Source organism: Netta rufina (assembly GCF_964035555.1).
Source record: "Netta rufina genome assembly, chromosome: 11".
NCBI lineage: Eukaryota > Metazoa > Chordata > Aves > Anseriformes > Anatidae > Netta > Netta rufina.
Genome location: NC_140134.1, coordinates 11010247 through 11033883, shown reverse-complemented (window position 1 = coordinate 11033883; position 23637 = coordinate 11010247). Strand labels below are relative to the sequence as shown.

Here is a 23637-nt window from a genome sequence, read left to right as displayed (position 1 = left end):
AGCGTGCTCGTGCCTGGCATCTCATGAAATGTAGGTGATCAGTATAGGTGGGGTGACAGCAGAGCTGTCCCCTGAGTTAACTGTTCGGACGCAGTTACCCCATTCACTCGTTTCCTGTTGCTCTTTTTCACTTGCTCCTTTGACATCTGCTGTCAACTTGGCCAAAAATAATTGGGAACTCCCTCAAAGTAAAGAAGTGAGTTAAAAGGAGCTCTGAATTCTTTGCGGCTCGGGAGGAGGTGTGGTGGCTGCCTTTTATGGGGGCACTTAGCACATCTTTTCACTGCCTGTTTTTGCCACACTCCCCTTGTGTGCTTGCTGCCGGAGCATTTAGGTTTAGTAAGGGGTGATCCCCTTGTCCCTGCTTTCTTTCCATGTGGAGAAGCATCAATTTGAGGCAAAACTGGTGACTTCAGGCTGGTTATGTGCTGTTAATAGTTTAAAAAGTTGCAGAAACCAGGAGACTTTTCAGCTGTAACCCTGCACCTCCAGGGGATGTCACTTGGTCACTGCAGCATCTGTGGAGAGCCTCAGCTGCCTTGTTAGCCCGTTCAGGAACTGGCAGCAAATTTCTTGTCCAGCCTTGAGGAGTTACCTTGGCCACAGAGCTACCTGTGGCCAATCTCCCTGACACAACACGCTACTCCGATTTGCAGAGGGGCTGGGTGGCTGTCTCCATTTCCACCCAAAGCACAGCCAGATGCCCTCAGCTCCTCGCTGACCACTCGGGCCGGCTTTCACCATCCTCCTGCTGCCATTATGGGCTCTCTGGCAGGGCCGTGGGGCTGGCATGCAGAGTCCCGCAGCCCGTTTCCAAGCCTCAGGTCCGAACCTGTGCCTCCGCTGATGGTAGGGGTGCCAGCCAAGCGTGAATCAGAGAAGAGCGAGGCCGTGGGAAGAAGGCGCTGAGGAGCGCTGCGCAGTTCCAGCATGGTAGCAGTGGAAGACAAGTGTAGGCCGGTGTTGGATGGGCAAAATGGGCAATGCGAGTGGTGGCTGTCACCTTGAGTTTCACATGGACAAGGAAGCTGTTTAGGGAGAACACTTTCTCAAAATGGACTTCTCCTTTTCGTGATGAACAGCATCCTGCTGCTGGTTCGGGCTGTTCTGCAAACAGCTTTCCTTCATTTACAGAGGTGCATCCAAGGTGATGGCATCTTAGGGTCGAGTCCTTGTTTTATCTGCAAGGGAGTTTGCAGAGCTTGGCTGTCACCTGCATAACACTATGGGGGCACAGTTTCAAATCTAGCTTGTCCCTGCCCCTGGCTCTCAGTGTAAAATAACTTTTAAGATGACCTTAGGAAAGTGACTTAATTTCAGTCCTTGCTGAGCACCGTGTGCTTCTCCACCCCTTGTGTAACTGCTCAGTCCCAGATGGTATCTTGACACACTCCGTGTAGATGATGCATTCACAGGTGAAGCTGTCCTTGTTTCTGTCTGCAGCTGCTTATCAGAGAATTTTATTTAGTAATTTACACCTGCCAATTAGGATCTTTAGTGTCCTCATCAGATGAGCATCTGGGTTTCAGAGGGAAGCTTACCAAGCAAGTTGGCAAACTTTGTGTGCGTATTAAGACCATAAGTGGGTGCGTTTTTATTTGTTGTTTAATGCTCGCTGATCGCTTCTTGTTTCCTGTCCAGGAGGGAGGTAAATTAGTGCCTGCGCATAGCAGGTAGGCTTCTTCTGGGAATTAGAGGCAGCCCCCACGTGTTGCTGCAAGCCAAGTGGCCAAACAGGAGGCACAACTCATCATATAACTGTGACCTGCTTGGTGGCATTACGTTTATTTTATTGAATTCCCAGAGAAAAACAAGGGGAGAGCCGTTTTGTGCTCTTAAGATGAGGATCAGTGTGAACAGGCAGGCAGGATGGAAACGTCGGCCACACCTTTCCTTTCTGCTAGGGCTGGGGATTGAAGTCTGGCCTTGAAAGTGTGTCTAGAGCTGTGTTAGTGATGCCCCATGATGGTGGTGATGGAAATAAATACTAGAGGCTCAGGTTTGGTACGGGGGATGAGGGATGCAGTAATCTGCACATCATCGAGGAGGCTGGAATACATAAAATGTCCCAACGTCTTGTGTTCTTTGTCGTTGCAGTACTTTACTGGCCTAGAGTGTGGACACAAGTTCTGTATGCAGTGCTGGAGTGAATATTTAACTACCAAAATAATGGAGGAAGGCATGGGACAGGTAAAATGTCAACTCGTACACGTCACGACTTGTCAACATTCTGTGTACTGGAGAGGAGGGGGAAGGGGGGAGGGAAATCCTTCACTAAAGTTTAGAAAAAAACAAAAGAGCAACAATAAAACTACAAACCTTTAAAAACCTTGGGGGCTGCAGTCTTTGCCGTGAGTGAAGCTGAAGGGAAGTGTATTGTGTAAATCTTTGCTCTGGGTGGGAGGAATCGTGCTGTGCAGGGTGGCACATCTGGGATGTGATGATAAAGTCCATCTACTGTTTTTGCTGTGGTTGGAGTGAAGTCTGTTGCCTTGGAATTCTCTGATGCAAAAAAATAAATAAGATAAACACTGTTCTTTTTATGACCTTTTTGTTTTTTTCAGACCATTTCATGCCCTGCTCATGGCTGTGATATCTTAGTCGATGACAATACAGTTATGTAAGTATGATGAGTTGCTACCTCTTGGCTTTCTTCTCTTTTTTCCATTTTGTTATTCATGTGCTATTCAAATATGTACTGGCTTATAAAAAGCCGGGTAGAAGCTTAAGGCACTAGGGAGGTTGGCACTGAAGTGTCTATTTTGATTCTGGTGTGTTTCTTAACTTCCCGTTTAGGTCTGAAAAACCTGTGCCCCAGTACTTGGAGGAAAGACTCCTTGACCAGTTGGGTCATCGAGACAGCATAATAAACATCAGGCAGTCTTTCCAAACCCTGTTTAACAGCTTTGTGCATTTTGTTTCCTTTGATTTATGTAGGAATTTGACTTCCTACCTAGGTCATCCCACTGGTTCACCAGGTCCTATGGCTGTAGTTACTCTGTGAGTCAGAGGATGTCAGTCCTGTGTACAGTCTGAGGTGGGGGATGTTTTATGCCCTCTGATAGAGAGCAGTTGACCCTCAAACGCAAGATCTGATTAAACTGGTATGTCAACCTGTGTCACTTGGCTTATTAAGTTGTCTCGCTGAAGGATGGCTGCTTGCACAAGGCGAAGCAGTGAATTCCACAAGCTTCCTCCCCTTTTATGCTGTGTGATGCTACTGCGTGAGTAATATCCTTCATAATGCTGAACCTTGATTAAGTTCATTTTAATTCCTCATGCTAAAAAGCATCTAAATAGAAGCTCGTTCTCTTACCTTATTCCTTCCTTCCTGAAGCCTGACTCACTCATTGATATTAATTTGCTGTTTTTTCTATCAGTTGCTTTCAGACGAGTGATTTCCCACATCCCTCTGCGCCAGTGGTTCTGTTAGTCATAAAGTGTAGGCTGAAGAGAAGTGGAAGTAGCTGAAATATCCTCGTGCCCCGTTGAGGGGTGGTTTGTGGAGTTCAGTGGGTGGAAACCAAACTGAAGTTGGCATCTCTTGAGTGATGTGATGGAGATTTTTGTTTACTGGAGTCTGAGCTTGACTTGCGGCGTCATACGCTCTCAGCAGGAAATCACTCGAGGGTGTTCCTGGTCGTAGCTCTCAGTGACTGAGATGTGCTCAGGGGTCTCTTCACATAGGCTAGCTGGGGGTCTTCAGGTCACTGGAGGCTGTGGTGGCGGCAGTAGAAGGGGGAGGAAGGGGAAGATGGAAGCATGTGCTGTGCCCCACCTAGAACCGGCAGGGATAGCTGGGACTTCTGGCAGTAAAACAAGCAAGTTCTCTTTGTTTAAGTGAAATGTTAAGCACAGAGGTGAAAACTCTCCTTTCCCTCCCCTTATGGGGACACCTGCAATCTCTGGGGAAGGAGAGGTGCATTTTCTAGTGCTTTGCCTGAGAAGCAGTGATGGTGATCTGCAGCTATTTTACAAAATGGCAGGAACGAAGATGTCAGTAATGCCATCTGGAACTGCACCCCCTCCCATGTGCTTAGTTTTTCTCTTTTTAAGTCTTGTTCTTTTTACGAAGTCTCCAGCTCTAGGTTTCCAAGCTATAGAAGCCTAAAAGGAATGTGCAATGCAGAGAGACATTTAAGTTTCTTTATCCATCAAATCAGAGTAGATAGGCCAAGCTATTCACTTACTCCCTTCTCGGTACTTTCCATCAATGAGGCAGTACATCTCCAGGTTGCATTCTCTCCCTGCAAGTCCAAATTGAGCAATTCAGATGAATTTCCTTGATTTGTGAGTCTTCAGCTAGCAGATTGCTAGCTCTCCTGCTGCTGCTCTTCCTGCTGACCTTAAGCAGGAAGGTTGCAAAGACCCTTTGGCTCTTTTGAGACCTTCAGATTGGCTGAAGGTAGTCTGTTCCCATCCCTTGTTCACTCTCGCTAATGCTGCTGGTAATTGCTTTATCCTACATGCAAAGTTGTTGATTTCATTAGGAAATGAGGCAGGCTTACCTGGTGGCTGTGCTGGTGGATGGCAGCAGGCCGGTACTAACCTTTGAGAATCAACCCACTCGGGGGAAATGGGTGAATTTGGGGTTTTCTTATGGGAAGTCGTATGGAGCACTGCCTTCACTTTAGTCTTCCTTTGCGTAATAGCAAAAAACATTGCTGCTGTGTCACTTCAGAATGCAGTAGGGTCTTGGAGTAATTCCTGTGGGAAGGTATTTGAATTCTCACCTGATGTGGGGCTTGAAAATTCATTCTTTTGTGTCTTTGAGGAGTTTGCATTGTGAAAATGGAACAAAAGTGTCAAACTGATGGCCTTATAAAGGGGAGCTGCCATCTTCGGATGGATCTGAAATTGTTCTGAAGACATGTCAGTGTGTAATACTCTTTCATGAACTTCGTTTCATCTCATATATACATTAAATGCCACTTAAGCAATTTACTTTTTTGTATCTAGAAGGTTAGGTATAGAGTAAAGTGAGATTTATAATTTATTTGACAAATTTATTTTTATTTTCCTTTTTTGGTTAGTTTCACTCTGAAATTGCAGGCTCGTCACGGACAAGGGCCTGATGAGCTGCTTTGTCAGTCGATTTGTTTTATTTTAGCACTGGGAATTTGGCTGTCACGTGCTGTGTTTATGTAATAACCAGCGTGTCATTTGGTGAGGAGCTCCCCAGACTGCTAAGGGCTAGGATTTATGCAACATCGCCTGGTCACGTGCGCTGTTTGTCAGTGAACGCTGGCGTGATAACATGCAGGAGCATGCTTGATTCTGGCTGCACCCTGAAATGGGCAGTGTATTAATTAGAATATTTATACGTGGTGTGGCTGTACCAGGCTGCACTACAGTTGGATTTAAAACAGAAATATCACAAAGTGTGTACTAGGCCAGCTTTGATGTGAAGCTTTGTAAATGCAGAAGATGTTTCTTTAATAACTAAAAGATGTATATGACAGTCTTCAGCAGTACATAATTAAATTATTTATAACACATCTAGCGTGGACAGTTTGCAAATGCCAGCTGGATCGTTGTGTCAAGGAGAAAAGTGGTCACCATGCTTTTAAAGGATTCCTGTCTGGTTGTCTTCTGCTCTGAGCTGACTCAATTCAGAAGTAAAGTGGACGCTGTGGACACTATCACTCTGTGCTGTTGGATTTCAATCAGCTTTGCCTTTTTTGTGATGAATATAATAGATTAAAGCCACATCGACTTTCAAACTGAAATTGTTGCATTCCGTTCAAACCCAGCTAACATAAGGTCTACCAAAGTCAACGCAGCAGTTCTGAAGCTTTTTAAAGGAATTTGACACAAAATGCACCTGTAATGTGAACGAGCTAATGAAACTGCTCTGGTTCTTGTGCTCTTGAAGACAGTGATTTTTTTTTTTTTTTTTTAAAGCAAACATCCTCACACTGAGAGATTAGTTCCCTTGAACTTCATGGCTTTGTCTGGTTCTGATATTAATATTACAAGTTGAATGCAGTATCTGTAGATTTCATAATATAATAGAGAAAAGGTAAGCACAAAAAAAGCGCCTGCAAGCATAGAAAAGGAAGAATCAAAATCCTTTGTCTGTGTATACTGGCTATGTGTGTGGGGGGGAAAACTGAGTTTACTACATTTTTTTTCTATTTCCACAGGCGTCTGATCACAGATTCCAAGGTTAAATTAAAGTACCAGCATTTAATAACCAATAGTTTTGTAGAGGTGAGTTTTCCTTTGGAATTTGTAATGGCTTCCAGGGTGTCTTTTGTCTTGCATGTGTACTAAACCATGGAAGTGAGGCTCATTTATAGCTGTAGAATAGGATTTCTTTTGCATAGTCTCTAATCAAACGTAACTACAAATGAGAGGCTTTGCGGGGGCTGTTCTATAGCCCAGTTAGCTACAGCTACAGTTGTAGGAGAAGAGTAAAAATGTATAGGACAAAAGCCATGGTGACATGGTTACCTAGAGGTATAGCCAGCTGTTGTAAATACACATTGGACAACTGTTGCAATTGCTAAGTTCTGAGGAGCACTTCATGTTTATAGTTCTTGAATGTTATCTGAGATGCTTCAGACTGAAAACCAGGAAACAGCGTTATAAACAAGAAAGTGCCTTTAATGTTTGCCATTTGAAGTCAAGCTGTAAAATTGCTTTTAGCAAAATTCTAGTGGTTTTACACCTCCAAAACCAGAATTATCTTAGAGAAAGGTTCTTCGGAAGACTTTCCTTTGTCCCCTCTTTCTACTTGCATGCGTTCACATTTGTTGCAGAGCCTGGTATGCAAGTTGTTACTGCGATTACGCTTACACTCCTTGTTTGAAATGATGCAGTGGTAGTAAGAGCTAGTTACTGTGCAGGGCTGTGAACTTTTTAAGTTTCAAAAAGGCTGTGGGAGCAGTGGAACAGAAGTGAGTAGTTGCAGACAAGTTTAAATGCACTATTTCAGTGGAGAGCTCCATAGCTTCAAATTATTCAAATGTGTTCTCTGAGTGAACTCCGAGGTCAGCAGGAGAGGTTGTGCTCCTCCTCCTCTTTCATAAAGGACTCCATTTGGCAGTGGAATGCTGATGGTTGTATTCCTGCTTTCTCTCGCTAGTAAGGGAGCAAATGCCTTGGCTGAGGAGACTTACAGTAAGGCAGGAGGAAGTGCGATTGAAGGGCTGAAGGGCAGATGGGTAAGTTTCTTGTGCAGCATCCTTTCTCTATTATTTTTTTTTGGCTTTTTTTTGTAGTGTAATCGACTGTTAAAATGGTGTCCTGCCCCAGACTGCCACCACGTTGTTAAAGTCCAATATCCTGATGCTAAACCTGTTCGCTGCAAATGTGGACGTCAGTTTTGGTAAGAACAAACACATAAAAGAAGTTGATGTTGCTTTTTGTGTTCAAAGTGTTTTAGTATATAATTTAGAAGACTTTATATTGAGATGGGGTTTAAATGTGGTGGGAAGAGCATGGGGAGGAGGTGGGCTTCAAATAGTAAGTCAGGATTTGGCCCAGCTGGTGTGCAGTTGTTGCAGCTGGTGTCTCAAGGCTCCTTTGACCAGGCCCCACATCTGACTTTCAATGAGAGTTGGCCTTCAGCTACTTGATTTCAAGTTAGGTGAGGTTTTTGATTGCAAGAAGAAAATCCCAGTGATTTTTAGGTGTATATAGTCCTGACATGGCATTCGTCTATTAACTTTGAATAACAAGCTTGCCTGCAGCATATGTTTTTATAATAATTAGTTAAGTCAAGGGTCTTGTCCAGGTGAGGTCCTTTTTGTTTGCTTTTTTTTTTTTTTAAGATACCAAATTTATTTTGCAAAGCTGCCTGAGGTGCTTGAAGGAAAATAAATCCCTGTTGCACCTAAGCGTGTAACATTGGCACTGAGATTCACGGATGTGATATATATTCCAGTGAGGCTGTGGGATTTGAGGTGTTTGACGTGTGTAGTTTTTCCTTGAGGTTGTCCATGGTCTTTCAACAGAATAACCCAGAAGATTTCCATGGTGTTAATCAAGGGAAATAAAAGTATAGCTGGCTACCTAATTTGCTTATTTTCCCTTTCTTTCACTTTCAGCTTTAACTGTGGTGAAAACTGGCATGATCCTGTTAAATGCAAGGTGAGCGTCTCAAAGCAATTTTCCAAATGTGTGACTTTGAAACAATTAAAGTCAAGTTATGTGTAAGACACACAAAAATGATGTGAACAGCTGCAAAGCTTGTGCTTCAAGAAGCATTGTAATTCACCTGCTTAGATCACTTCATGAGAAGAATTAGAGAAGTCCTCCAGGATTTATTTAGGAAGCCTGAAAGTTTCTTTTTGATAGAACAATTCCTCAGCCACATGGGGGAACACCCCGAGGAGGAGGCTGTACAACAGAGACCCTGGAGGAGAAGTGGGTGGCTTCAGAAGCGAATGCCTCACTTTACAAAGAGCATTCCTACACTCAGCGTTTCCGTAGGTGTTGGTGCTTCTGCAGGGTTGGGGTTTGTAGTACTGAAGGAATTTGGTCCTGGTTCAGGACCTGCTGCCATGCAGTGAACTCTGGAACTGGGCTGTTACTTTTCACAGGTCTGCCAGAAGCTGCAGTTAAACCTAGGATTCCTGTGGCCCTGTGCAGAGCTCACAAAGATGTTTCATGCCTTGAGGCCAGGGCAGTCTGTGTTCTTAGTGACAAATGCATAAAAACTTCATTGGGGAGGGGAAAGGGAAGCCTCACCAGAGGTGTAGCATGGTTTGGCTGGTCTTTCTGGAACAATAGTGGTCAGTTTATCTACCAGGTGTAAGCAGTCCTTTGTTTTTGTAACTCGTGTTCACTTGGTAAAGCCATGTTCCCTCTAAGGTTAAGAAGGGAAAAAAAAGAAGTTAAGGTGGATGGCAAGGGAAAAATACATGACATGGCTTGGTGTAAAGGTAGCCAGCACAGAGGGTCTGACTACAGTTTTGACAGATCACTTTTAAAATACCTGTAACATCGAGTCCCATGTAAAGCTTTAGCTGGTTGAACTTTAGGAACTGTAAACTCTTTGCTGAAGTGTTAGTGCAGTGGTCCTGCTCACTGCATCAGGTTGGTGCTGCAGGAAATGTCTGCAACTAAATTAGTTGCCGTTTGCACTGCTTTCTAGCATCACCTATGCTGTTTCCCTATCCCGATTTACTAAAAGATAATTTCCAACAGGTAGGATTTTGGAATAATAATAATTGCTTAGACTTCTGATCCTATCTTCTTCTCTTCTGGTATGTATCTAGTGAGTAAGTCAAAGGATTTGTATCCGCTCTAGGAAGCTTTGTGAAGTTGCACTTCAGTGTGGTAGCATTGAGCTCTGTGTTTTTCACTATCACCTTAATGTAAGCAGCTGTCTTGGGAGCCTTTACAGCTGGTTCCTCTGTTCTAATGTAACTCTTTCTGCATTTCTCTAACAGTGGTTAAAGAAGTGGATTAAGAAGTGTGATGATGACAGTGAAACTTCTAATTGGATTGCAGCAAACACAAAGGTGAGGGTGTTCTCCTTGTGTTTTATGTACTCGATCAGATGAAAAGAAGAATGGCAACCTAATTTGTCAATACGGGATTCTTTTTTTCTGCTGTTGTCATTAAAAGCACACATTAAAATCCTCAGCTCACTGAAGTACACTTTTTGAAGTGCAAATAGGTGTTACTGCCTCGAATTGAGGGACATTCTTCAGGTTAGAGTTTGTTCATGTAAGAAAGTTGACTGGAGACCCAAAGGAAGCTCAAGTTTTAAGTCTTTGGGCTCCTGTCTGGCACTGATGGCTTCCCTGAGCAATTCAGTGCCTCACTCCAGGTGTGTGAAACACCACCCGTGGCTTGATACAGCTGTGATAATTTACATCTGCCTTTAAATCCCCGGGGCTGGTCTCTTGAAGAGTTGTTCATTTCCGCTGGGCAACATTCCAGATAGAGACTGGCAGAACAGCTGTTAAGATTTTATTATGTAAATGTCTTCCTTCCAGCAAGCCCAACTTTGCGTGAAACTTCAGCAGGTCTGCGTTTGTTGGGAATAAAAACAGCGGCGGGGTGGTGGCGAGGAAACAGGAGAAGCAGATGTCATCGGGAGGCTGGGGCTAGGAGCAGACTCAGGTCTCACTTCTGCCGGCAGGGTGGAAGAAGGTGGGGAGGGTGTGAGGAAATGGCCGCTTTGTTTTCTTAGCCCCGTTGTGTAACTGGTTAATGGCATTGTTTGCGGCAGCGCTGCTGCTTTCTGGGGCTGGCTGCGTGTTTTTCATTGAACTGGAATGTCGCATTATGGTGAGAGCAGAAACACCCATCGCTGAAACGCACGGCTAAAGGCGTGCTGGAATTGTGCAGTCTCGGTGCTTTTTTGTTTCACGGGCTGGGGTTTGTGTGGTCCCTGCTTGGGGGCTGAGCTCTGCTCAGGAAAGTGAACTTGGCCGTTTCTGGGGTGAACGTGTTCAGAGGTGGATCATGGGTCAAGAACCGAACCAAATTTACTCGGTTTGCTTGCCCTTCAGATACTGCCTAAATTAAACCTGAGGGAGAAGAACCAAATAATTTGGAAAGGGTTGAGTGCAAGCACATGTAAAGCAGCTAGTTTAGCCTTGGGAACCAAATACCTGGAATATCACAGTGGCGCAGCCCTGTTTTCCTGTTGGACAGCCCTATCTTGCTTGTGGTGGAGCCCTTGGGAGCCAGAGGAGGAGCTGCTGCTGCCCCTTAAGGGTGACACTGGCTCTGGCCTTAGGGCTCTCCGTCTCCTACCTTGTCCCTACCTTGGCATGTGCTGCAAAAGGCCAAGGTCTGAGCTCTCCTGCTTTGGGTTTTTTTGCCTGCTTTCCTGGAGAGCCTCATGCTTGTGGGGTGTTGTTATAATCTCAAGTTAAGCTTTCCCTTCCTGGATTCTGTGCTCATCTAAAAAAAAAAAAAAAAGCCAAAATATCCTTGTGTGTGTTCTGTAAATGAAACATGAGTAATGTGTCACTAAGACAGGCTGCTGGAAATACGAAGCTGCTTGTCTCCTTGTATTTTTTAGACTGGTATCTGCAGCTTGCTTGCCCAAAGAGTGTTGTAAAGATGGTCATCCTTTTTTTAAACTGGGATCTAGACTTTGTCAGCAAGGAGCCATGCTAGGGGTATTTAAAGCATATCTCAGACTATCAGAAATAAGTTTAAATGGCAGGAGCAAGAAGCTTTTTATTTTTTTGTGGGAAACACCCATCCAGAGGAGGGTGAGGAGGGGAAACAAGTGTGGCCAAGCCATGCTGGCATCAGCCCAGCTTATCTGTTAGTGCCTGTCATCTGGTGTCAGCAGCAGAAGGGCTGTTGTCCTTGCACATCCCTGTCTAAGCTACTTCCTCTAATACCATAAGAGATGCTCCTGCAGCAAGAAAACACTTTGGAGTCCAGACTGTGCAGTAGCACCAGGAGAGGGGGGGGGAAAAAGGCAGGGTAATTACACCAGACATCTGAGCAAGCCAACTGTCGTGGAGCCCTGTGGTGTCCGTACTGACTGAAATAACTGAAGGACAATATCACAATTCTCCTCTCTCTGAACTGATGCTAGATTGAATTCGGGGGAAAGCTGGCAAGAAATGTAACCCTCCCTTTCATAATGATCTCTGCCTTCTCGAGGGCAGCGAGGATGGGAACTGTGTGCTGCTGTGATGATGTGTGAGAGGGGATGGCTGTTGGAAGACGCGTGGTTGGAGCTGTGCAGTCCGCGGTCACAGAGGAGCCAAGTGTTTGTACAGCTTGGGAAAGATCCCTTCCTGCCATATTAAGACATTGGGGTAGGAGCTGCGCAGTTTGGGTGTGCGTACGTCTGCCCTTGCTGTCAGTCTCCTTACTATTTCTACAAGGAAAGCAGGGCAGTCGTGTTTGGGGAGGGATGTCTTGAACCTTCTTCACAGCTGCTCGCTTCAGTGAGTACAAGTCAGAGGCCAAATTCTGCATCGACTTTATTCATTCTGAAGAACCAAGAAGGGAATCGGATCAGATCCCATCAGGTGCAAAAATCCATTTTAAGGTGGGGGAAAAAAACTCAAGTCATTTAATTGCTGCTGCATTCCTGTTGCTCCTGCTGTCTCCGTTGCCATTTCTAGCTTTTGAAAAGTGTTTTCTCAAGCCCTCCGAGCGTGACGCTGGGCTGCAGTCCTATGTGGTCTCCGTGCAGGGAAGAACACTTCCCATCTCACCGCGATGGAGGCGTAACAGAAAAACACCAGTCTTCCTGGAACGTGTGCGCTTCGAGTCTGGGTAATCCTCTGCAACAGGAGAATGTGAGATACGTTTGTTCCAGCTTGCCCTGGGAGACAGGATAGGAAAGGAAAATGAGGCAATTGTTATATGAGAGAGTAGAAAAGTAAAACCCAGCTGAATTGGTTTCTGTTCAAAAACCGGAGTGGTGTGATGCATTTTTTGACAAACCTGGAGTGGTCTGAATGAAAAATGAGGAGATTTGAGGAGTGAGTTTTGTGGCCTCCTCTATATATTTTTTTAATTTTATTTGATCTTAGGAGACCTATACACTAAATTATTTCTGCTTATTCAAAAGATAGAGCTCTTGCTCGATCGTGGTGTGCTTGGAGTAGATGGCTTTTAGTTTAAGTAAATGTAAATTCCAGGTAAGCCTATAAGCAAGTTCTTTACCAAGGCTTTAGTTCTCAGTATTCTTGCAGACAAAGGGTTGAATAGTTGAAAGTTTTGTGTGTTTCTTTCCTCAGTTTGTTGTATAAACTTGGTTCTTAAACAGTTCCTTTCTTGAATAAACTAGGCAGCTTTCTGGTGGTGTTCGGTTCGCATGGCTTTGGCAATAAAGAAACCACATGAATCAGTTACTTCTACTAAGTGGACCTTCAAAGGATGAAGAAATAAAAACAGAAAACTTGGATTTGTGTGCTTATTTGGGGTTCCTAAGGTGTTTCAAAACTGTCCGAAAGAATCTTAGAAGGGTTTGGGGGGCGGGAACAAAACCTTTTTAACCCTGAGTTTCAGCGATGTTGGTCTTTGGGCATCTTGAGCACTAAGGGAAGAAGAACAAAGATGTTAACGGTCTGGTCTTCACCCAAGGCACTGTTTTTTGTTGAAGTTAAATTGGAGTTAATGAAAGTTGTTCATCTGATACTAAAAATGCCCCTGCCTTACCACTTCTGGCTCCTGGCGTGTCACCATCTCATTATCTTCTGGGCTAGACAGGACTTGAAGGCCTGATGTATAAAACAGGCAGATTTTTTTCTTCCACAAAAGCTATTGGGCATTTTTCTCCTCCAAGCGAGATAAAATGGCAAAAACCCAGTTCTCTTCCTTTTCAGGTTGGTTTTAATGCCTGAACATGTACTCCCTCTGTACTTTCTGGAAGTCCTACATTTGTTCTAACGCGTGGAAATTCTGGCAGCTGCCTGGATCCTCCCTGGGCACCAGCAGCGAACTTTGCTCCTTCATTTCTCACCAGCGCGGTTTCGTGCCAGAACTGTGAACAGCCTTCCCTGAGATGTCAAAATGCCATCCTTCCTCTCAGACGAGCGAGCGTTTAAAATATCCTCCTTTGCTCAACGATTCTAGGTGGTGTCAGAGCATGCTACTTTGCACCAAGTGTAATTAAGTTCAGTTGTGGATTTTGTTGAGGTGCTCGCTGTGGTGTTGGAGGGTTCATCTTTTAGGGCTGGTTACAGGTGAAGGCATCGTGGTGAATACGTCAGGGAGGCCAATGTGTGTCCCTTGCTTCTGGGAGTCCTGGGGAGGACGAATCTGGAATTTCACCTGCATGGAAATCTGGAAGGTGTTTCTATTTAGCCTCCTGCCCGCAGAGCAGCTGCTGAGGTTTGTGGGGTTTTCTGTACACGCAGCCTTTTAGCACAGAATGGGGATTGTTCTCCTTGGCCAGGTTTGCCTGGGCTTTTGTTGCAAAGTGCAGCGTGTAAGCAAACACCGAATTGTTCGGAGTGGAACAATGTTAATGAGGTCACTTCTGCATCGTGGCATGATAGATAACGTGCAGAATAATCTACCGGTTTAGTAATTTGATTTGCTGGCTATTATGTTGTTGCATGGCCGTAATTCTCCATAAGAACTGCCTTCCATATCCTCCTTAATCTATAAATCTCCTCCACTCATTGCATTAGTGGCTTGAGTAGTTGCTGCTTTTTTTCTTTCTGCCAGCATTCGCTGTTTTTTTCATGCATCCTTCTCATAGCTTTTCCTTAATTTCTAATAATGTTCAGCTTCTTCACTTTCTCAGAACTTGCACAGCTCACTGTGTAATCTCTCCCTTGCGCTTTGCTTAGCAGAATGTAAACGCATGGCCAGGATGGCATTCCCTGTACTGCAAGGGCTGTAGTTAGGGTCTTTTTGTTCTGGTTTGCATCACGGTGCTGCCCTGGAGCTCCAAGCACCACCGTGTTGACACTCGGAGGAGCTCACTTGCATCCTCCAAGACCTGAGAACAGAATTTCAGCACTCCAAAATGAGTGTAGCTGTGGGTGAGGACGGCCCCACAAGCAGCATGGATGTACTCCACTGTGCCTTGGCACGTTGGCAGGTTGTCTGGGAGCTGTTTCTCTCTTGCCCCAGTTGTGGGACTGTCCTAAGCAGGAGCTCTGGCTGCAGCTGTTTGGCTATAGCTGTGTCTTCCACGGAGGCACTCGAGTGTTGGCACCTGAGCAGATGAGACACGTGGCTGAGGAAAGCTGTGCAGCTCTGCTACCATCACCTCCTCTTGGAAAATCATTCACTGCTGAGCACAAGCAGCTCAGAGCACTTCAATTGTGATGGCCAAAACCAAGTTCAGTTTCATGCCAGCATCTTCTCCCTTGTCTCTTTTTCCCCTTGTAGCCTGCTCATCGAGTGAGACAGGTCGCCTCTGACAGGTGGAGACCATGATGGTCTTTGGCACCTCTCGGTTATACTCTGAGTATGTAACTGTGCAGATTCTGCTCTTACAGCACAAACAGGACCAACGTGCATGCAAATGTAGCTTACGTGGTAGTGCTTGGGACGTCTGGAGTGTGTGTGCACGAATGTGTTGGGTTGTACCCTGTATAGCTTCACAAACGCTGGTGTGGCTGTGTGATGAGCTGGGCTGATCCAGCCTAGATGTTTTTTTTTTTTTTTTCTCCAACTGTACTCATTGCTTGGTTTTAACCCAAGGAGTTTCTCGGTTCAACTCTGGTATTGCCAGCATGAGAGAAGTGCCAGAGAGGCAGGAACAAGCAGCAGATGAGCTGGACTGGCTTCCTTCACCTGTAGATGCAGCTCAGCGTGGTTTTGCTACTTCAGCTTTGTGTACTCAGTAGGACACTACAGAAGTCATTTATATTCTGCATGAGGTGAATGTCGTTTTGGAAAGTGGCCATATTCTGCTGATCTATGGGAGTGATACTGGTGTTATTAAAAAATATATATATATCTTCTCCGAAGATTTCCCTGTGCAGTGCTGCTCTTTGATATGCTCATACTCGACAGAAGCCTTACACCTGAAAAGGAAGCCCCACGTGGACTTGTGTAAGAAAAGCCTTCAGTGAGGTGTTACATGAAGAGGAGAAAAGGAGCCTGACGGGAAGTGTGGAAATGCCCCAGGAGGAGCATTGTCTTTTTAGCTGACAGAGGCTTCTTTGAAGCACAATGGATTCTTGCTGGTAGTTTTTGGATACTTTTTGGATGACATTTCACAACTTGCAGGTGTCTCGGATTGATAGCAGCATGATACCAGCTCACTGCTAGGCTTTTTTGAGGTTTGAGTGCTGCAGTGGACCAAACACTTGATGGTGAGGAAAGCCAGATGCCTTCCCCTGGGCAATTATGAACCATCGCTGCTACCATTGTAACTCTGGAGAAGGTCATGAAATTACCCATCCCTTGTACCACTAGCAATGTATGATAGCAACGAAGGTGATACTTGTTGCTTTTTTGGTCTGTCTAGCTGCTCTGAGGTTGGAATTACTTGGAGACTTAACTTCGAAGAGGACCTTGATGATCAAAGGGAAAAAGTAACCCGGGTGTTTCACCCGATGTGCAGTCTCTTACTGCTGTGAGAACCCTTCTCACTTCCTAAGATTTTTAAGGGATGCCTGTGACTAAGCCCGCCTCGCTTTCCGTGCTGACAGTGCTCTGTGTCCTGTCCACAGGAGTGCCCGAAATGCCACGTCACCATCGAGAAGGACGGGGGCTGCAACCACATGGTCTGTCGGAACCAGAACTGCAAAGCCGAGTTCTGCTGGGTGTGTCTGGGCCCCTGGGAGCCCCACGGATCTGCCTGGTGAGTTCAGAAGCGTGGTGGGAAGGCGAGGCAGCCACGAGAGAAACTGCATCGAGTTTTGAATTGAACTCTGTGGCATCGGTGTCCCCGTTACAGGTACAACTGCAATCGTTACAACGAGGATGATGCAAAGGCAGCAAGGGATGCACAGGAGGTGAGTCCATAACCTTTGGCGGTGAGGGAGCTCAGCAGCTCTGTGCATGCTTTTAGGCTTTCTGTAAACCTGTAAACCAGCCGCGAGGAATTTCCTGGATTTGGGCGCGAAGCCAAAAGACAGTTATGTTCACCAGCAGCTTTGGATTCTTGCCTTGCGCTGGGTGGGGGGAAGGTTCAAAATCACTTCAGTGCAGCGTAGAGAACTTGTTAACTCAGTTGTTATCTGTCATGCTGCCTTGCCTGTTTTATAGCAGCTCCTGCATGAAGTCGTCATAATGCTTTAGGTCTGAGACAGCAATCCCAACGCCCTTTGGAAAATGCTCTTCACTGCAAAGTTCTTAATGCTAATCCCGAGGAGTTTAAACACAGCAGACCTTTTGAATGTAAATAGAGTAGACTTCAGTTGTTCCAATACCTATACTTGGAGGCCTGACAGAAGTAGAAATTGGGAGTGAAGCTGCAGCTACCTTGAACTGCTTTGTGAATATGGCTAGCAGAGCCAAAGTCTCTTTTAATGGGGAGGGATTGCATGCTGTGTGCTGCAGCTTGCAGAAATCCATTTCCTGCATCTCTGTCAAAGTACCGTTACAGCCAAAAACCAAAGTATTTCCTGCAGCCCCTCCTCCTGCAGATAGGGATGACTTTGGCTGGCGTGTGCTACCTTTGTACATCCACTCTGCAAGTTTAACCATGCCCATGTTGTCCTTGTTTTCAGCTGATCTGTCAGTGAGAAGAAAATAAGATTAATGGCTGCGTATTGAGTCATCTTGGTTCTCTTGTACTACTTAGCACATCGCGTCTTTCCCCTGCTCTGTAATCGACATGCCTAGGCAACCTAAGGTTGCCCTCTTAACACAAGCACAATAATTGTTTAATTAGAATTCTTTATTAGCCAAAAAAGGAAAATCTGCTCCTGGCTGTCTGTTATGACACTGGAAGCATTTAGGTCCTTGGAACTTGAGAGGGGAGGCTGAAATTAAAACAAAAAAACTTTAGGCTTCAGCAATGTGATTCCAATTACTTTCAGGGTTGGGAGTGAGGATGCTGCAGCTGTGCTAGGAAGTCCCCTGCATGACAGGGAGCTGCAGAGGGTCTGGCCTCTCTTCTGTGCACAATGTCAGGGTTAACAGTGCCGCACAAAGTGGCGCCGTCTGAATCTGGCCAACATGTGAGGAGAGGAAACACCTTTGGAAAGGAAGCTCGTTCTCAGGGTCAGGAAGAGCTTTGTGAAGGGCTTACTTCTCTTGCAGCCATTACTTTGTTTTAACTATTTGTTCTCTTTTTCCCTAATGGGAATTAACACAGCGATCCAGAGCAGCCCTGCAGAGGTACCTATTCTACTGCAACCGCTATATGAACCACATGCAGAGCCTGCGCTTTGAGCACAAGCTCTATGCTCAGGTGAAGCAGAAAATGGAGGAGATGCAGCAGCACAACATGTCGTGGATCGAGGTGCAGTTCCTGAAGAAAGCAGTCGACGTCCTCTGCCAGTGTCGTGCCACACTCATGTACACTTACGTCTTTGCCTTCTACCTCAAAAAGAATAATCAGTCCATTATCTTTGAGGTAGGAGAAAACATGGTTGTCAGGAGTTCAGGTCACAAAGATAAGTGGCATAGGGGTGTAGTGCTTGGAGAAGCTGTTGTCCCCAGTTGTACAGAAGTGAGTCGTTCTAAATATTGTTGTCTGTAAATGCCCTGCTAGGCATTTTGTAGATCCTCTGCCGGAAGATGAAATATTGCTACTTGTTGCTGCACTCTGAGGGGAAAAAAAAAAAAAGAGGATTGGGGTTCTGGCTTGAACTGGCAAAAGAATGCATTAAACTTAACGCCAGTGTTTTTCCTTTCCCTGGTGCTGACTTTTTTCCAAGGGCACTACCATTAAAATTGCTCTTGACAACCTACACAGTCTGTTTCACCCGTGAAGCTGTATTGGCTGTTTAAGGTTTACAGCAATCCCTCACTGGTCTATGTGCAGAACTTAAGCATAAGGCTTCTGGGCTGTGTGGTCAGGGTGCACGGAACTACTGAACAGAAGTCAAAGCTGTATGTACCAGGAGTCAGTACAGCTGTGCCAATGCTGGGGGGATGGAAATAGACTTAAGGGCATAATGGGAGACCATTTGGCTTGTACTGCACTGTAGTAGTAAGGAAAAGATTCCTTAGACTTGCCAGGATATTGCAGATCGAGGGAGGAATAGGGCTTGCTGGTAGATATAACGGTTCTCTTCTGATCAAATGAAATTTCTACTTTTTCAGTCACAGTGCTCAGAGCAGGTTACTGCAGTGTTACATGGTTTATATCTCACACTGTTTGTTTTTTTTTACTTTGGTTGGATTGACAGAAAAATCTTCCCTTCCACCTAAAAACACATTTTTTTTTTGTCTTTGCAGAATAACCAAGCAGACTTAGAGAATGCTACAGAGGTGCTTTCTGGGTACCTTGAGCGAGATATCTCCCAAGATTCGCTGCAAGACATAAAGCAGAAAGTACAGGATAAGTACAGGTTTGTTTCTGAATAATCCTCGTATCTCAGAGCTGCTCTAGCACCTGTAATGCCATCTCCTGTGGTGGGTAGCAGCATGTATTTGTCAAGTTACTGTTTTCTCTAGAGTCATATCCCTGGGAAGCTGTTTGCTGTTGGCCCTCTGCCATACATTGTGATCATCAGCCTGTCCCTGGGCATCTCAGAACAGCAGTGTCCTGTGCCAGAGCCTGAAATTGCTGGCCGTGAAGCCCTCGTGCAGGGGGCTTCACAGATGCTGGCAGCGTGTTTTTGTGCCCCTGCTGGGACCAGCCCTCAGGGGAGGTGGCTCCTAGCTCTTCCTTGCATCTGCTCTGCTGAGCAGTAGCTAGAAGGTTCAAGTCCCGAACAGAAAAATCTTGTGACCAAAAGCAAAGGCTCTTCGTGCGCTGCACAGAAGGAGCACTGGGGAGTGGCCAGGACCTGCCAAAGGAAAACAAGGAGTGACTTTGTTGTTCCCAACTAACAACTTTGGCCTAGGTTGCATTGCCATAAGAAAGCAGACAGCTCTTCTCATTGTCTTGCTTGCACAGTGTGTCCCCTGAGCAAAAAGTGGGTGCAAAAAAGCTGTACTGAAGAAGAAGGAGAGAGTAACCTGTTCAACCCTGAAAGAGAGCAGAAGTGGGGCCCAGGTGACAGAAATGCCAGTGCTTTTTACGGTCCCTGGGGAATTGCTTCTGCACAGTGGAAAATTTCAAAGCTGTAAATGTGGATGAGTCACAGGATTATGGCTTGCATTTTTTTGAGGCATTTTGCCAAAGTCGCTAAACTTGTCGTGTCTAGGTTGGGGGCAAAAAAAAATATGCCCAAGTAGGGTAAGCTTTAGTGATTAAGGGATGCTGGGGAGTGGAAGAAGCAGCCATTAACTCACAGTGGGCCTGTGGCCAATTTTGCCAAAGGGTCTGGCAGCAGGGCTGGGACTGGACAAGGCTTTCAGACTTCCTCTTTGGATAAGTTTTGTAACTTAGCCTTTAAAATGGCCGCTAAGTTGGTATCAGTTCAAGCAGCTGTTTGCTTTGGTTCTGTGAAACTGGATGCCCTTCTAGGGATGGCTACAGTTATCCAGAAGAAATTAAAAATTGTATAGCTTGAATTGCCTGACAACATATATCCTCAGTCTGCCTTCAAGTTTCTGGGAAAACAGTATGCATCTGTCAAGCCTGTGCAGGTCCCTAATTAACTAGTTCAGTCATGTCTTAATCATGTCCTGCGCAGTGCTCTTTGTGTACTGGTTACAGTGATGCAAGATTGAGACCAAGGATGTTATCGAGGTGGTCAGACGGGGTTTAAAAGACTGGGAAACTGATTTCCTAGCTTGCAAAGATATTTCTAGAAAACAGAATTGACCCTCTCATCGACAACAAAATAACTGAAGTTGGGAAAGCAGTAATTGTGCATGTTCTTTATTGCATGCTTTGTAAAAATCAGTGGGACTTGGTGTACGAGGACGTGTGTTGCAACAGCTGATGGCAGGGAGAAGAGCCAGAACAGTTTTATTCAGATAAATCTGTTGATCTGATCTGATACTGAATGCTAACAGTATTAGGGCATTAAACATTTGAGTTCAGGCTGCTATGATGTACTTGCACTCCTGCCTACGTGTTGGCATGTGCTATGCTTGGATAGCTTTCTGTTAGGGTCTCCTGCACTGTGCTGGGGGGCTCCTCCTGTGCCTCTACTGGGCAGCTCCTTTTAGTGAGCAGAGGGATGTGCTCCACTGGAAGGGGTTTAATCCAGAATTGCCTGCTGCTTATTTATAATTTGCTTTTGGAACCTGAATACTTTAAACGTTTCTCTGCTTTTATCTTTTTAGTTGGCTAATGCACCTGAAATGAACATGGCATCTTTTGATATGTTCCTATGATATCCCTTTTCCTCACTATCATTGATCCTGGTAGGACTGTACCTAACTCTGGGATCAGCTTTATTTGCAGCTTTGTCAGTTTAAGTGTGTAGGAGGGAAGACCTTGCAGGGCATAGCGCCCCTCTGAGGCGCAAGAGCTGTGGGGTGAGACCTGCCCTCCAGCCAGCCCAGTGCCCTTTTTGTAGCCATCTCTCAATGCTCTACCACTTCCATCTCTACAGGGATTTTGGAGGGGAATAAAACAGGGTCAGCATTCCAGGGTTTTGCCCAGCTAGCTCCTGGAATTGTCTATATACAGCTCAGTGAGCAGGCATCAGCACACCTTTGAGGAGAGCTCCCTCCTGTTGCAGGTGTCACCACTAACCTGTGCACTAGCTTCTGCAAATTGCAGCCACTCCTTCATTTTTCAGTTATCAAAGCAGATTTCTCAGCTCTAGGGGCTTTGGGGATACTTTTGCACAGGAAACTATAAATTTGCATGGTTTTCCACCTAGGGACCTGAAGTGAGTGACTGGAGTAGCTGAAGTCTTAATTAGTGCTGTTAACTGGCTACAGATACAAAGCCCTTCTCTGGGGATCTCCCCTTTGGAAGCAAGGCTTAATGTAGGTTTGCATTACTCAATGCCTGGGACGAGCTGTGCCTCCTAACCTGTCTTTTCTGTGCTGTCCCCCTTTGCTGCAGATACTGCGAGAGTCGACGAAGGGTTTTGTTGCAGCACGTGCATGAAGGCTACGAGAAGGACCTGTGGGAGTACATTGAGGACTGAGACAGGCCTCGCATAAAACGAACTCTGAAACCTTTACCATCTAGAGTGCTCATGCGATAAAAATAAAAACACACACAAGGCACTACGCCTGTTACACCGCTGGTCTGTAGTACCGGGATTCTGTTTTGTTAACAGAAAATTTAAGTAAATTATATTGTAATAAAAAAGGTAGATAAACCATTGTACAACAGTATTCTAGGCGGCCAATAAGAGTGTGACAGACGCACTAAAAAAAAAAAAACCCTCCAACTTTAACTTGTAACGTAGCTTCATTCTCCAAGCCGACTCCTTTTTCTTTTTCTATCTTTCTTTTCCTGTGTGTAGTACAGATGAAATTTAAACCAATTTCTTGACACTGCTTTTCATGTCCAAACCAGCCATTTTGATGTACTTTGGTAAGGGGGGATGTCTCTCCCGCCCCCCTCCTCCTCTCTGCCACCCAAGTACACGGATGAATGTCGATTTGGCTCCTTGTAAAGGTGATTCTTGGGGAGGGGAGGAGGGGGGGGTACACAGCAAGGAAAAAAAAAATTTGTATATGACTTTTAAAACAAAAAGAGGACAACACAGTATTTTTCAAAGTTGTATATAGCGCATATGCATGGACAAAGAGCAAGCGTGGCACGTGTTTGCATAATGTTTAATTACAAAAAAATATTTATTCTTTAAAAATCTTCAAGATTATGTCTATTTGCTGTGCATTTTCTTTCAGTTTGATTATTTTTTTTTGTTTTGTTCTGTTTTCCCTGTGATGGGGTGGGGGAAGCGTGTGCTGGTGTAGTGACTTTTTTTGAAGGCTTTAACCAGAGAAGTGGGGTTTCTCCTCTTCCTGCAGTTCCTTTACAGCCGTGGCCTCTGTGGTTTTGTGTGTACCTATTGCTGGCGACGGACCCGTCCCCTCACGCTCAGCTCCTGACACTCGGTAACCCGGTGTGCACCGCATTAGTGACGAATGTACATTGTGGTTCAGGATGCTTTGCCTTTTTTTCTTTATTTTTTTTCTCTCCCCACATTGGTACTGCTTGGCCTGCCCAAATCAGACTCAGCTGTTCCCATCCATGCACGCAGGACACGCACTCTGAACCTGGAGGAAGTGTGTGTATGTGTGTGGTTAGAGTTTTGTGTTGTTTTTTTTTTTTTAATTTTCCTTAGTTCTGAGGCAGGAAAAGGAGGGGTATTTTGCACCACTTCTCAAAAGATTCTTGCAAGATTTCGGCTGTGGATCTCCTCTCCCTCCCCCTTTCATCTGTCAAATGGAGCGTTCCTTGCTGTTAAGTTTCACTTACATTATAACGAGTCGTAACATTGAAAAGGAAAGATGATGGAATTGTCTTTGTGTTTGTTTTGGGCTCGATTACTGGGCATACTGTCCTGGCAAATATTTAACACTCCATCTAGTGCAGTAGAAATTGAAATCAGTGGGGGTATTTTTCAATTAAAAGGGGAAAGAACTAATGAGTTAGCTACTGAGTCCATTTTTATGATTTCTGTAACAAGAGCTATGTTAAAGTAAACAATTGGTGGTGGTTTTATTAAATTTACTCCTGTATAGGAACTCCTCCTGTGGTATTTTTCGCCAGGCTAGTGTCCTATGAGCTCTGCCAGCCTCGAGGGGGACAAATGGCAAAGGGGCAGCTCGCAGGCACGGTGGTGATGTAAAATGCAGTCTCTTCATTTTATTTGTTCCCTGTGGATGCCGATACCTGCACCTCACAGCTTTCCTGCTGCGACTCGAGTGCTGGCGGGTGAGGGGTGGGACGATGCAGACGTGTTTGTGCCTACCACCGTGGCAGTGGCTACTTGGGCTTCAACTATTCAAAATACGTAAAATGTCTGCTCCGGGAGCAGTGTGGTTTGAGCGAGGCTGAGCCTTCACCCATGGTTTTTACTCAGCATTTCCCAAACCGTCTACCCCAGCCCCAGGGCTTCTGCTCCTGAAGGGAAAACCTAGCTGTTGTTTGATCCGAATCCCACTCAGGAGCCGGTCACGTCTTTTAAATACTTTTTAAAGCCGGGGGCGGGCAGGGCGACGCGTTTATAACAACCAGCGACCCCTTTCTGGGAGGGGGGCTCCGCTCAGGAGCCGCGAGCCCCCCCTCAGCCCGTGGGCGGGAGC

At 45.4% G+C, this 23637-nt stretch overlaps 1 protein-coding gene across 1 annotated transcript in view; it reads left to right on the top strand.

The window, feature by feature from the left end:
- The window catches only part of ARIH1 (ariadne RBR E3 ubiquitin protein ligase 1), a 55144-nt gene extending 32074 nt beyond the window's left edge, over nt 1–23070 (top strand). Inside the window, exons 4-14 of the mRNA XM_084293504.1 lie at nt 2098–2190; nt 2565–2620; nt 6147–6213; nt 7227–7333; nt 8055–8097; nt 9402–9473; nt 16080–16210; nt 16307–16364; nt 17672–17932; nt 18760–18872; nt 21437–23070. Coding sequence (XP_084149630.1) covers nt 2098–2190; nt 2565–2620; nt 6147–6213; nt 7227–7333; nt 8055–8097; nt 9402–9473; nt 16080–16210; nt 16307–16364; nt 17672–17932; nt 18760–18872; nt 21437–21521 — 1086 coding nt within the window. The 3' untranslated portion in view covers nt 21522–23070. The remainder of the gene's footprint in view (nt 1–2097; nt 2191–2564; nt 2621–6146; nt 6214–7226; nt 7334–8054; nt 8098–9401; nt 9474–16079; nt 16211–16306; nt 16365–17671; nt 17933–18759; nt 18873–21436) is intronic.
- The last annotated feature ends 567 nt before the right edge of the window (nt 23071–23637 follow it).